Source organism: Scyliorhinus torazame, chromosome 16 (assembly GCF_047496885.1).
Source record: "Scyliorhinus torazame isolate Kashiwa2021f chromosome 16, sScyTor2.1, whole genome shotgun sequence".
NCBI classification, from domain to species: Eukaryota; Metazoa; Chordata; class Chondrichthyes; order Carcharhiniformes; family Scyliorhinidae; genus Scyliorhinus; species Scyliorhinus torazame.
Genome location: NC_092722.1, coordinates 160,334,012 through 160,347,698, shown reverse-complemented (window position 1 = coordinate 160,347,698; position 13,687 = coordinate 160,334,012). Strand labels below are relative to the sequence as shown.

The window sequence follows — 13,687 nt, the reverse complement described above, 5'->3', positions numbered from 1 at the left end:
CACTCACTGCAATAATCCTCCAGATCATAAAGACAGGGCCCCTCAGTAGCCAATGCTTCAAAGGCACATTTACTGATTCAGCTTTTAGTGATCTATGTTCAGATGGCATTTTTCTTTTCAATTCCTTCACTATATATTTAGGTTTTACCCTTCTGCACTTTCCTTCCAGAGCCTAATTTTAAATGAGGAAATCATTTTTATTGCATCGTATATAAATAGTTAAATAAATTCTGAGAGTGTACATGTGTGGATTTGCAAGCATTCTGACAAATTTACTGGAACGCAACATTTCTATTCTTTTTGAATGTATCTCCTTATTTTCTCATAGCCTATCTCTGCTGTTGTTGGTTGTGGAATTCCTGAAGTGACATTAGAAGGGAGCTATCAGGTTTAAAAATCAAGTCTCAATTCATTAGGTACCCTTTATTACTGACATGGCCAAATACTTAAGTCACGAATTGTACAGATCATTATCTCACCTAAAAGAAAAAAATATCTCCATTAGTGTGAATAATAAGGCATCATCCAGTTGCTGTGACCATATGCAGCAAGATCTGAAAACATTCAGGTTTGGGCTGATAAGCAGCAAGTAACAGATGCGCCTCATAAATGTTAGGCAATGGCCATTTCAAACAAGGGAGAATCTAACCATTTCCTCTTGACATTCAATTACAATAACATTACTGAATCCTCCACCATCAACATCCTGGAGTGACCACTGATCAGAAACTGAACTGGACTAACCTAATAAATACCAACAAAAGTAGGTCAAAGGTTGGGACATCTGTTGGCGACTAACCCAACACCTGATGCCCCAAAGCCTGTCCACCATTTACCATGATGTGGAGATGCTGGTGTTAGACTGGGGTGAGCACAGTAAGAAGTCTTACAACACCAGGTTAAAGTCCAATAGGTTTCTTTCGAATCACTAACTTTCGGAGCACTGCTCCTTCCTCAGGTGAATCACCCATTCAGCTGCACAGCTGAAAACATCTGTACTTTCTCCAGTTAAAACAACCAATTAAAACTGCAATGATTTTAATAATTTTCACCTTCGAATTTGATGGAAAGATAATCATTGGAAGGATTGAATGATTTCCGCTTAATGCATCAACAGCTGTCCATCTAATCTTCCAACTTCTAGCACTATTAAAAGTAGATGGCAGCAGTGAGACACTCACAAGTTGGCATAAAAACATTTTGAAATGTATGATTTTCTTGGGTATTGATATTATTATTCTGCAGTACAAAATTCAGAATATTAGTGTAGAATTTTGGAACAGTTCACATTTTTACTTAACAGTCCCAAAGTATGAAGATTCAACAACGTATGGGTTAGTATTCATAGTTTTTATCTTTGCAACTAAAAACTATTGAAAGATATTGAAAATGAGACACCCAAATTTGCTGGTACGAGATTCCTAGTACTCTCTAGAGTCCATTTGTGTTCCTAACAACAAAACGCCTCATACCAGTGCAGATGACACCAGCTATGACATTGAAAGTTTGACAAAACGTCGAATTACAGCTTGGTATGCCATTAGCCTTTTTTCTCCAAAAATAAATCTATAGAACCAGGGAATAATACATTCACTATGACACATAAATACTTTGGTACAAAATGAAGGTTTTAGAAATAAACAAGCAGCATTTTTTTAAAATTCAAACCCGAACAGAAAGCATTAAAATTACTTAGTATATCACAGGCACAGCTGCCGATCTGAAATTAAATGAAGTGCAAGTTATTTTATTCACTTGATTTGAAAAGTATAAAAATGGACAAGTGGTCCAGTCACATATGTGTTATGGGATGACCCTTGGAAATGAACAATTTCAATAGCACAGGCACACATTTATGTTTCAATAAAATTAATCAAGAAAGAAATAATCTTCATGTGTGTTTGTATAGTCTTAATTTTAAATTGGTTTGCAATCCAATAATTCCAACAAAGTGAAAAATCATCCCTCATTAATAGAAAACGGCAAGATTTAGCAATAACTGCAAATGGAGCAGATTGGTGTTCTCAGATCTTGCATGACCACAACTTGCTTCTGGCTGAGTTTACTGGCCATTCCTTAAACTTCACTTTTCTCGCTTTTTTCTTGCACCAATAAAGATTTGTCTTTCATGACACAATTGGGGCCTAAATTGGATAATAATAATAATCTACTATTGTCACAAGTATGAAGTTACTGTGAAAAGCCCCTAGTCATCACACTCTGGCACCTGTTGGGATACGCTGGTACGGGAATTGAGCCCGCGTTGCTGGCCTTGTTCTGCATTACAAACCATCTGTCTAGCCCACTGAGCTAAACCAGCCAACCCCCCAAATTGCATTGTGCAATTACTCTGTTCCTGATCAGTGTAATGCAGGTAACACCTCAGCTTTGTGCTACTAGCTCATTATGATTGTTGCCTGCAACAGCACTAACCATAGTATTCATTGACGACACACATCAGCAGGAGGTCCAGTATTGTTAGTGCTCATTAAAGCTAGCTTACAACAGACAAATGGATGAGCTGCGTGTTACTGAAGGTGCTGACATTATTTCTGTACAGCAAAGAAAAACAAGCATGGTAGAGTGCTGCCTGGTTATGAGGCACTGAACTGGAGGTCTGGTGAAGTGGGTGGAATGGAGGGGAAATGTCTTGCACCTGAAGAGGCGGAAGAGGCCTTCCAGACACACAATACAAAGGGAATGGGAGAAAGAAGAAGGTAGCCATGAAGATGAATGTCATGAGTTCAGATCCAAGGACCTGGATGTACTGCTGCAAGAGGTTTAATAAATTCAGGAGTGGTCAAGGTTGGTGACTTAATCTTCGAAGCCACACCCTACTAACTGCATGACCAAGCCTCAGACACTGTTCAATTCACACCATCCTCCCAACATGCATCTATCAACAATCTCTATCGATCACAACTCATACTGAACATCCACTTGTTTGACCTCACCATAACAAAATAAACACTATTGCAAGCCTCTTCCCAAATCTCACACACTTAACATCGACTGCTAAGTATTCAACCATGACAGTAACACTGGCCAAACATATTTCACAATACTCAGCTAGCTTTTCTGTCTCTAGTAGACAAAGTTACCAACCGCCGCAGATTTTATGGGACCAGCCCATATCTGATACCTCCCCAAAAATCTCAACACAATTCAACCCACCACCCAACCTGGCTATATGTTGACTCTTCCAGATTCAGGTTGAGAAACTGCTTCCTGAATACCAGGAGCAGACCCAGTCTCCTATTCAGAATTCTTCTCCTTCCAATCCTCTTCTGGCAACTTGTCCTGTTCTATGTTGTCTCTGAAGCTGTTGTCTCTGAAACCAAATTCCAAGAGGGAGGCCTGCAAGTACATCCATGTCGGGAAACAACTGGTTTGTAGAGAAGTAAATCCCGGGACCTGATGCCCTACAGCCTAGAACTGTGCCAAAGGATTGGAAAATTGTCAATGTGGTACTCTTGTTCAAAAAAAGAGGCAAAATGCAGGTAAGTACAGGCCAGTTAGTTTAACTTCAGTTAATCGAAAAATATTAGAATAGATTATTAAGGAGAGAGTAGCGGTGCATTTGGAACGCCATAATCTGATCAAGCAGAGTCGGCATGGTTTCATGAATGGGAAATCATGTCGAAAAATACTTTACACAAGAGTTCTTTGAGGAGGTATCAGCCAGAGTATATAATGGGGAACCTTCAGTTGATGTATATTTGGATTTCGAAAGGCATTTGATAAGGTGCCATACAAAATGCTCCTATGCAGGATAGGAGCTCATGGTGGTGGAGGTAATATTCTAGCATGGATGGAGGATTGGCTAACTAACAGGCAGCAGCAAGTAGCTGTAATGGTGTCTTTCTCAAGTTGGAGGGCAGTAACCAGTGAAGTGCCACAGGGATCAGGACTGGGACCGCACCTTTTCACAATAAATAGTAATGGTTTGGAGGAAAGAGTGTACTGTAGTTACATTTGCAGATAATACAAATGTGGGAGGGAAGGCAGGTTGTAAGGAGCATATGAATAGTTTACAGAGAGAAATTGACAGGCTGTTGAGTGGACAAATGAAATTCAATGCGGGAAAATGTACATTTTGGAAGAAAGAATGAGAAGGCCGATTCTTATTTAAATGGAGAGAGACTGCAGAAAGCTGTAGCACAAAGGGATTTGGGGGTCCTCGTTTGTGAAATCCAGAAACCTAGCTTACAGGTGCAGAAGGTAATAGGTAAGGCAAATGGAATGCTGGCTTTTATTTCAATCGGGCTGGAATATAAAAGTAAAGAGGTGCTGCTGCAACTGTTCAAGGTACTAGTGAGGCCACATTTAGAATACTGGGTACAGTTTTGCTCCCCTTTATTAAGATATATTATCAATGGAGGCAATACAGAGGTTTACTAGGATGATCCCAGCTATGGAGGGACTGCCATAAGAGGTCTGTACTCCTTGGAGTTCAGAATGAGAGATGATATGATTAAAACATATAAGATTCCTAGGGGTTAGACAGGGTAAATGTTGGGAGGATGTTTCCACTCATGGGAGACCAGAGGGCACAGGTGCAGAATAAGAGAATGCTTATTGGAGACAGATTTAAGGGAGAATATCTTCTCTCAAACAGTGGTGAATCTTTGGAATTCTTTATCCCAGAAAGCTGTGGAGGCAGAGTCCTTGAACATTTTCAAGGCTGAGATCAATCAGTTTTTAATCAGTCGGGGAATTAAGGGTTACAGAAGTGAGTGTTGGATCAGCCATGATCCTATTAAATGGCGGAGCAGGCACGAAGGACTGAATGGCCTACTCCTGGTCTTATTTCTTATGGTTAGAGCAAGTCAACATGGTTTTACTGAAATAAATCCTATTCAACAAATTAAGTAGTATTTTGTGGATGTAATTAGTAGGGTAGGTAAAGGGAAACCAGTAGATGCAGTACACCTGGGCTGGATTCTCTGTTTTGGGGACTAGATCCCCACGCCATTGTAAAAACTATGGCATTTCAAGCCAGAAAAACTGGTATGAAAGGGCCACATATTCATAGCCATGCAGGGGACTAGCAGTGAACCATCGTAAAACTAGCAGCTTTTGCTGCAGATATGGGCCCCTGCACTACTGCGCCGTGTTCCATGGCGGACTCAGACCACGGAGCTGGTTCTTAAACACAGTGCCCCCATTCGGCCGCGCGCCTAACCCAGACCGTCCGTCCGTCGGGGGCGGATAATGGCGGGGCGGGCCTCCAGCAATGGCCGCAGGTAGGCGATATGGCCCGGAGAATCAGGGAACCGGTGACGGTCCTGATTCCATGCAGGGAAATGGATTCTCCGCCCCGGCGCCGGCGAGATTTCAGCATTGGGGTGCGGAGAATCCAGCACCTGATTTCCTTTTCTGAGGCTTTTAATCATAATTAAGACTTCTATTATGATGAGACCATGAGGCTTCCATGGCAAAATCAAAAGGTTTATTTGAATATGGAACAATAAAGTAATACATAAGACAGCTGAAACATAAATTCTAGATTGAATAGATGTGAATTATGAAATATAGTATAGAAGGTGAAGTTTAAATACTTAACTCACTCAATTCTTTCAAATCACAAATAGCATGATTTGCAGACTTAGGGGGACCTGAGAGTGACCAGTTCTTCAAATTCACCACCCGTCCCCGGAAGATGCCAGAGAGAGGATACATTTATCCTTTCTGATATGATACCAGTTAGCAAAGATGTCTCAGGAACCTCTACTTCTAGCCACAAAGTCACCATGACCGCATTTTGAATTAGGTCTGTTGTAATTTTACAATTGCTCAGTTTCATTGTTGAATTACTTTCACTGGATTTTAGCCACCTGCATACATTGTCAATCTAAGGAACAATGTAGCTTTCACAGTTTTTCTTATTTGACTCCAGAATTATGTACTGCCTTTCTCAACGTTGACTTAGAAATATAGAAACTAGGAGCAGGAGCAAGCCGTTCCGCCCTACAAGCCTGCTCCACCATTCATTTGATCATCTAACTCAATAGCATAACTCCGCTTTTCTCCCATATCCTTTGATCCCCTTTGCCCCAAGTGCTATAATCTATCTGCTACTTGAAAACATATAATGTTTTAGCCTCAACTACTTCCTGTGGTAATAAATTCCACAGGCTCACCACTCTCTGGGTGAAGAAATTTATCCTCATCTTTATCCTAAATGGTCTGCCCCAAATCCTCAGACTGTGACCCCTGGTTCTGGGCATACCCACCATCGGGAACATCCTTCCTGCATGTACCCTGTCTAGTCCTGTTAGAATTTTATAGGTTTCTATGAGATCCCCCCTCATCCTTCTAAACTCGAGCGAATATAATCCTAAATGACTTAAGCTCTCCTCATATTTTAGAAACATAGAACATACAGTGCAGAAGGAGCCATTCGGCCCATCGAGTCTGCACCGGCCCACTTAAGCCCTCACTTCCAACCTATCCCCATAATCCAATAACCCCATCTAACCTTTTTGGACACTAAGGGCAATTTATCATGGCCAATTCACCTAACCTGCACGTCTTTGGACTGTGGGAGGAAACCGGAGCACCCGGAGGAAACCCACACAGACACAGGGAGAACGTGCTGACTCCACACAGACAGTGACCCAGCGGGGTATCGAACCTGGGAGCCTGGCGCTGTGAAGCCACAGTGCTATCCACTTGTGCTACCGTGCTGCCGAAGTCCTGCTATCCTAGGAATCAGTATGGTAAACCTTTGCTGTACTCCCACGATAGCATGAACATCCTTCCTCAGATAAGGAGAACAAAACTGCACACAGTATTCCAAGGGTGGTTCTACCAAGGCCCTGTATAATTGCAGCAAGACATCCCTGCTCCTGTACTCGAATTCTCTCACTATGAAGGCCAACATATAATTTCCCTTCTTCACTGTGTGCTGAATCAAGGCCAGAGCGATGCTCAGTTAGCATCCCATCACACATAGTACCTGATTTGATGTTGTCGCCACAGGCAGAAATTGAAATGGCCAATTCATATATTTAAAAACAGCAGGGTAGCACAGTGGTTAGCACAATTGCTTCACAGCTCCAGGGTCCCAGGTTCGATTCCCGTCTTGGGTCACTGTCTGTGCGGAGTCTGCACGTTCTCCCAGTGTCTGCGTGAGTTTCCTCTGGGTACTCCGGTGTCCTCTCACAGTCCAAAGATGTGCAGGTTAGGGGGATTTGCTATTCTAAATTGTCCTTAGTGACCAAAATGGTTGGGTGGGGCTACTGGGTTACGGTGATAGAGTGGAGGTCTGGGCTTGGGTAGGGTGCTCTTTCCAAGGGCCAGTGCAGACTCGATGGGCCGAATGGCCTCCTTCTGCACTGTAAATTCTATGATTCTACGAAAACAAGCTGACAGACCTTTGAATATAACCCTACCATAACAACATAACTACTCATGATTAATTACGAATTCTTCAGTCAGAACTTAATTGAAATACACTATTTAGCCACTCAACTATTTCTGGTTGTTTACTAATTATACAGTCATTGATTAGGGAATATAAAATGATATTTCTTTTGTCCAATATATAGCACAAAATGGCTTCTTTATCCCACTTTTCGTACAAAATAACTTCTTGACATTGTTAGCTTACTACTGTCATGTGAGAGTACCTTTAAGAAATGGATGTTTAAGCAATGTACCTTTAGGAAATGCAGTGATGTCAGAGTGTGGGTGGAGCTGGGCTTTAGATCAGCCATTTTGAAGTTTTAGTTTCAGTTTTGGGAGAGAGCAGCTAAAAGGTGCCTGGCTGGTTTGCTGTGAGATGCTTGAAAGGAGAAAGCCAGTTTGAGGAGAAAGCTGGGAGTGGTTGTGTGCTGCTTGGAAGGAGAAAGCCAGTTTGAGGAGAAAGCTGGGAGTGTCTGTGTGCTGTTTGGAAGGAGAAAGCCAGTTTGAGGAGAAAGCTGGGAGTGTCTGTGTGTTTTGCAAAGAGCTGCAAGAAGAAAACACAGAACTGGTCTGTGGATGTCTGCAAATCCAAAGGCTATAAATATATTGAATGTAACCTCATGTCTGTTGTTAAAGGATGTTTAAAGGAACATTTTGAGGGATTATTTAGTGTTGTATTAGTTTCGGGGTTATCTTTGAAGTAAGGGGTGTTAAGTGATCCAATGTTTATTTTAAAGGTTAAGTTGAGTTTATGGAATAAACATTACATAGAATTTACAATGCAGAAGGAGGCCATTCGGCCCATCGGGTCTGCACCGGCTCTTGGAAAGAGCACCCTACCCAAGTCCACACCTCCACCCTATCCCCATAACCCAGTAACCCCACCCAGCACTAAGGGCAATTTTGGACACTAAGGGCAATTTAGCTTGGCCAATCCACCTAACCTGCACATCTTTGGACTGTGGGAGGAAACCGGAGCACCCGGAGGAAACCCACGCAGACACGGGAAGAACGTGCAGACTCTGCACAGACAGTGACCCAGCGGGGAATCAAACCTGGGACCCTGGAGCTGTGATGCAATTGTGCTAACCCCCATGCTACCGTGCTGCCCTAAATGACACTCAAAGATACCCCTGTACCATCATTCAATGAAATTAAAATCGCTCAGTGTCACAAGTAGACTTCAAATGAAGTTACTGTGAAAATCCCCTAGTCGCCAAATTCCGGCGCCTGTTCGGGGAGGCTAATACGGGAATTGAACCCATGCTGCTGGCCTGCCTGGTTCTGCTTTAAAAGCCAGCTATTTAGCCCACTGTGCTAAAACATTGTTTTGCGTTAAAAACCACGTGTCCATAATTGTAATACCACACCTGGGGACAAGCCGTGTGCTTCAAAAGCAGCAATCCATTAAAGGGGGAGGTTGGTTGAACTCCATGATACATTTTGGGGTTCTGAAAACACCTCTCCCATAACACTACAGTGAATATAACATGAAAAGAGCCTACAAATGGTTTTAGGAAACTATTCTTATCTTAAAGACTTTTTAAAAAATACCAAAGTAATACTATAAACTTAAAAGTCCAAACATTCAGAGACAGCTCTGCCGATTAGGGTTAATTCTGCGGCTTGCTGCCAAGACACATTGCTTCAAATTAATCTATTTCTTTTGGCATGTGTTTTAGTACGTTATCACAGTTATAGGCACTACCTCTACAGTGCTTCAACAGCTAAACCAAATATATTAAATATTACGAATATACATTGTCTTTGCTAACCCATAAATAGAAAAATCTATTCTAAGATGTCTTTTAAGTCACTTGCTGAACCCAAGATGGTTGTAACGAGCTATGTTAACATAATTCACTGAAAGTTAGTTGAATTATCTTAAAACTGGCCTAAAAATGACTCAAAACATCTTTCGGCTCTGTCAGCAAAACATGTAGTTCCAAGATAGCAGCCCTAGAGCAGCATTGCATGCCGGTTGACATCATGATCGACTTAGTCTACACGCTTAGGGTGGATATTAACCTTGGCGTGCCAATTCCTTTACCAAGATGGCAGCTGGCATACTTTACATCCAAAGTATGTGGGCGCCCTGCAGCCGCAATCATTCCAGCATTCAGAACTCCAAAAATGGGCACGAGAGCCAATTTCAGAAACCCTCCACCACTCTCAATGTCACATGATCACTCTCCTTCAAAATATCAGAGAATTTTGGCACCAAACTGTATTTACATTTCTTAGCCACGTGGAGAACCCAGTATTTAGTGACTTTGTTTTGTGCATAGCTGGAGCATCTCATGTCAAAATATAATGAAATATCCCATTACACACGTTTGTAAAATATATCCCTACTTGTAGGGTGTTGAATTTAGATGAAATATACTAATTTATTTTCAAACATCATGAAATAATTTTGTGACAATAGAACTAAACAAAACAATTTTAATTACCTTGTACTTCATCTTGGGGCATGAGTGGATGTAGAAGCCCATATAATAATAACGGAGATTGGGAACTGTCTTCTGTAGCTGAGTTGTAAAAGCAATTTCCCTAGAATGAACAACATAAAATACTAAAATTAATATAGCATTTAAATTCACCAAAAGCAATGTTAGAGTCATCCATGTATTATATTTCTTCCCTGTTCAGCATTTTAAATCTCATTCTTTCTCATCCACCCTCATGATACAAGGAGAATGGAAAACAACAAGAATGTGCCAATTTAGAAAGGGGACTGCATTCAGAAAATCATCTCAAGCAACACTTGAAGCCTCTATTCTGCCACCATCTCATCTTTTTAAGTGCCTGATCTGAAATTCAAAGAGCCTGTGATTAAAGGCCCTATTTAGCAGTTTCTGGTTAATATTCATGCATCCTATTTTTTTTAAAAACAGAGATCAGTGCCTACCATCATCCCCAGCTGGGAAAACACAGCAAAACAAGTAAGAATTAGGGCATGTTCCTCCTTTGGTCTTTAACAAGCAAAGGAAAGAGTTTTCAGGCTGCAGAGCCAATTCATATGCAAATACACAACCTGCACGAATAGAAGTACAAGGTTATCTCTTCTGCAGAATCTTTGAATTTAGGTTATATATACACTTGTACTGAATGGAAGGAAAATAATGAAAAACTGTATTAATCATGGACAATTTAAGTACTACATATAGATAAAGAAAAGGAGAAATACCAATGTTTTAAAATTAAATTTTGAGTTGCTCCAACCTGTCTTAGAAATCCATTCAATTAGCATTTTCTATACTAAACCAATAGAATACAATGCTCTCGTAATACCTCAAAGCAGCTTTCTGCTGAAAGAATTGAACTAAGCTGTGGAACAAAACACAGCCAAGTGCAAATTTAGTGATAAAAGTAAGTGATAATTTGAATTAATAAATTTAAATGAAAGAGATTAAACTTTATTATGAATTCTGAATTAGAAAGGGTTAGCTGGATGGAATTTTGGCAGGATCCAGGGAGCTTCAGTATTCCCAAAATAGAGAGTTCAAGCACGTTCGGGCGATTGTGCTGACAATCACAGTTTTGTACAGTGCACACAGTTGCTGTTATAGGTGGTGAATTACACAAACTCTATTTATTACCCAGAAAACTTTGCATTTTTATTATTTCTACAAAATTTAGTGGAGGAGAAGAACTGGAACAGAATCGGTCCTATCAATATAACATTTATGCAAATATGTTGAGCAGAAATGTGTAGTGGTAACATCACTGGATTAGTAATGCAGGCTAATGCTCGAGGGACATGGGATAAAATTCCACCATGGTAGTTGGCGGAATTTAAATTCAATTAATAGAAATCTGGAATGAAAGGCTAGTCTCAGAAATGGGGGCCATGGCAACTATCATCTGGCTCATTAATATCCTTTAGTAAAGCGAATGTACCGTTCTTACCTGGTCTGGCCTACGTATCACTCTAGATCTACAGCAACATGGTTGACTCTTAATTGCCCTCTTGTCATAACACCCTGGGACAGCGCACAGTCAGTTGTCCCACTTGACCCGCAGCGAGGACACAGGTGAAATTACATTTTATTTAAAATACCCAAGATATTTGGTTGAGCCCAATAAACTACAGTCAGCAGGTTTGTAACTTTAGAACACAAGCAAACTTTTATTATGGACAGTATTGTAATTAAACAGACAGAAAATGTAACAGACTATCTAATAGGGCAGCACGGTAGCATTGTGGATAGCACAATTGCTTCACAGCTCCAGGGTCCCAGGTTCGATTCCGGCTTGGGTCACTGTCTGTGCGGAGTCTGCACATCCTCCCCGTGTGTGCGTGGGTTTCCTCCGGGTGCTCCGGTTTCCTCCCACAGTCCAAGGATGTGCAGGTTAGGTGGATTGGCCATGATAAATTGCCCTTAGTGTCCAAAATTGCCCTTAGTGTTGGGTGGGGTTACTGGGTTGTGGGGATAGGGTGGAGGTGTGGGCTTAAGTAGGGTGCTCTTTCCAATGGCCTCCTTCTGCACTGTAAATTCTATGATAATCTATGATAATACCCCTATCGCAACCACCTCCCCTTTCAAATTCACCCACTCTCTCTCTCTATATATATTATATATATATATATATATATATATATATACACACACACACACGGAAAGAGTGGGAAGGGAAATAAAGTATAAATATAAATAAAAGAATGAGGATCTTTGTTGCACTAGGATGACTTCCAGTCAATGTGTTTCTGAAGTTCAGGCTTTCGTTTTGGTACTTATTCCTCCCAGGCTTGAGATGGTATTCTCTGGCAAGGTTGTCTACCTTCACTGCAGACTCAGCATCATTTCAGGTTCACAGCAAAGGATGTGGCAAGCACACGCTGCTTTCAGAATAGAGCATGTTCCTTTTACTTCCAAGGTCTAAACACTTCTGCTAAGTTCTCTCAGAAAGCGTCACACAGGAATCAATCACTGACCGTTGTCAGCCAGAACACTGTCCCTGGCCAATCTACCAGGTTGCCAGTTAATCAAAGGAACTGACTCCCTTAAAAGCAGGTTCCGAAGATCCATTTGGTGCCGAAGATTTTGGTTTCTCCTTTCGATAATACAAAACCTGGGAATGCAGTGTCCTGGCAAGCAGACAATTACAACTGTGAGTCTTCTGCTTAAAGGTGCATCCTGATTATGGGTCCACGGGCCAACATAATAAAATTAAATAAATGGGGTGGCACAGTGGCGATGTGGTTAGCACTGCTGCCTCACAGCGCCAAGGATCCAGGTTCGATCCCGGCCCCAGGTCACTGTCCCATGTGGAGTTTGCACATTCTCCCCGTGTCTGCGTGGGTCTCACCTCCACAACCCAAAAAGATGTGCAGGATAGGTGAATTGGCCACGCTAAATTGCCCCTTGCTTGGAGAAAAAAAAGAATTGGGTACTCTAAATTTAAAAAAGAAATTAAATAAATGGAAGCAAGTCACTCAATTCAAGGACAATTAAGGATGGGCAACAATTGCTGGCCTTACCAGCGAAGTCCATATTCCAGGGAAGAATAAGGGGAAAAATACGTTGGCAGCCACCCCCCTCAAAAAGCCACCATTGATGAAGAGGTCCAACATCAGATCAACTTTCTACAAACTACAGCATCAAGTGTCTGACAACAAGGACATCTGCAAGTAAACAGAAGTCCTAGTGCACACTTCTGTCCTGTGAGACAGTGACTGTATATCAGTGACAAACAAGAGCGTTAGTGAAATTCTATTAGCAATGCCTTCATTGCACCTTCTGGATTCAATGGGAAGACCTTCAAACATATGCTGGTGCCCTTGAAGCCAGCTCCACAAGCATTCAGCCATAACTCCTGCAAAATCAACTTTGATGGAGTGGACATGGTGCGCAGGGGCCCTCTGGGAGGTGAGTAGCGACTTTAAAACCACTTACCTTTACAGGAGCAGCCCTTTGGATTTCGGCGGCAGCGGTGCGCAGGGGCCCTCTGGGAGGTGAGTAGCGACTTGAAAACCACTTACCTTTACAGGAGCAGCCCTTTGGATTTCGGCGGCAGCGGTGCGCAGGGGCCCTCTGGGAGGTGAGTAGCGACTTTAAAACCACTTACCTTTACAGGAGCAGCCCTTTGGATTTCGGCAGCAGCGGTGCGCAGGGGCCCTCTGGGAGGTGAGTAGCGACTTTAAAACCACTTACCTTTACAGGAGCAGCCCTTTGGATTTCGGCGGCAGCGGTGCGCAGGGGCCTTCTGGGAGGTGAGTACTTACTTTAAAAAGCCTTACCTGGTCCCGTGTCTGTTCTTCTTTTCTGTTTTA

General features: G+C 41.9%; 1 protein-coding gene across 3 annotated transcripts in view; it reads right to left on the bottom strand.

The window, feature by feature from the left end:
* The window catches only part of LOC140393178 (arginyl-tRNA--protein transferase 1), a 342,882-nt gene that overhangs the window by 132,780 nt on the left and 196,415 nt on the right, over positions 1 to 13,687 (bottom strand). For all 3 annotated transcript variants that reach the window (XM_072479318.1, XM_072479324.1, XM_072479323.1), the window contains one exon: positions 9,864 to 9,963. In XM_072479318.1, coding sequence (XP_072335419.1) covers positions 9,864 to 9,963 — 100 coding nt within the window. The remainder of the gene's footprint in view (positions 1 to 9,863; positions 9,964 to 13,687) is intronic.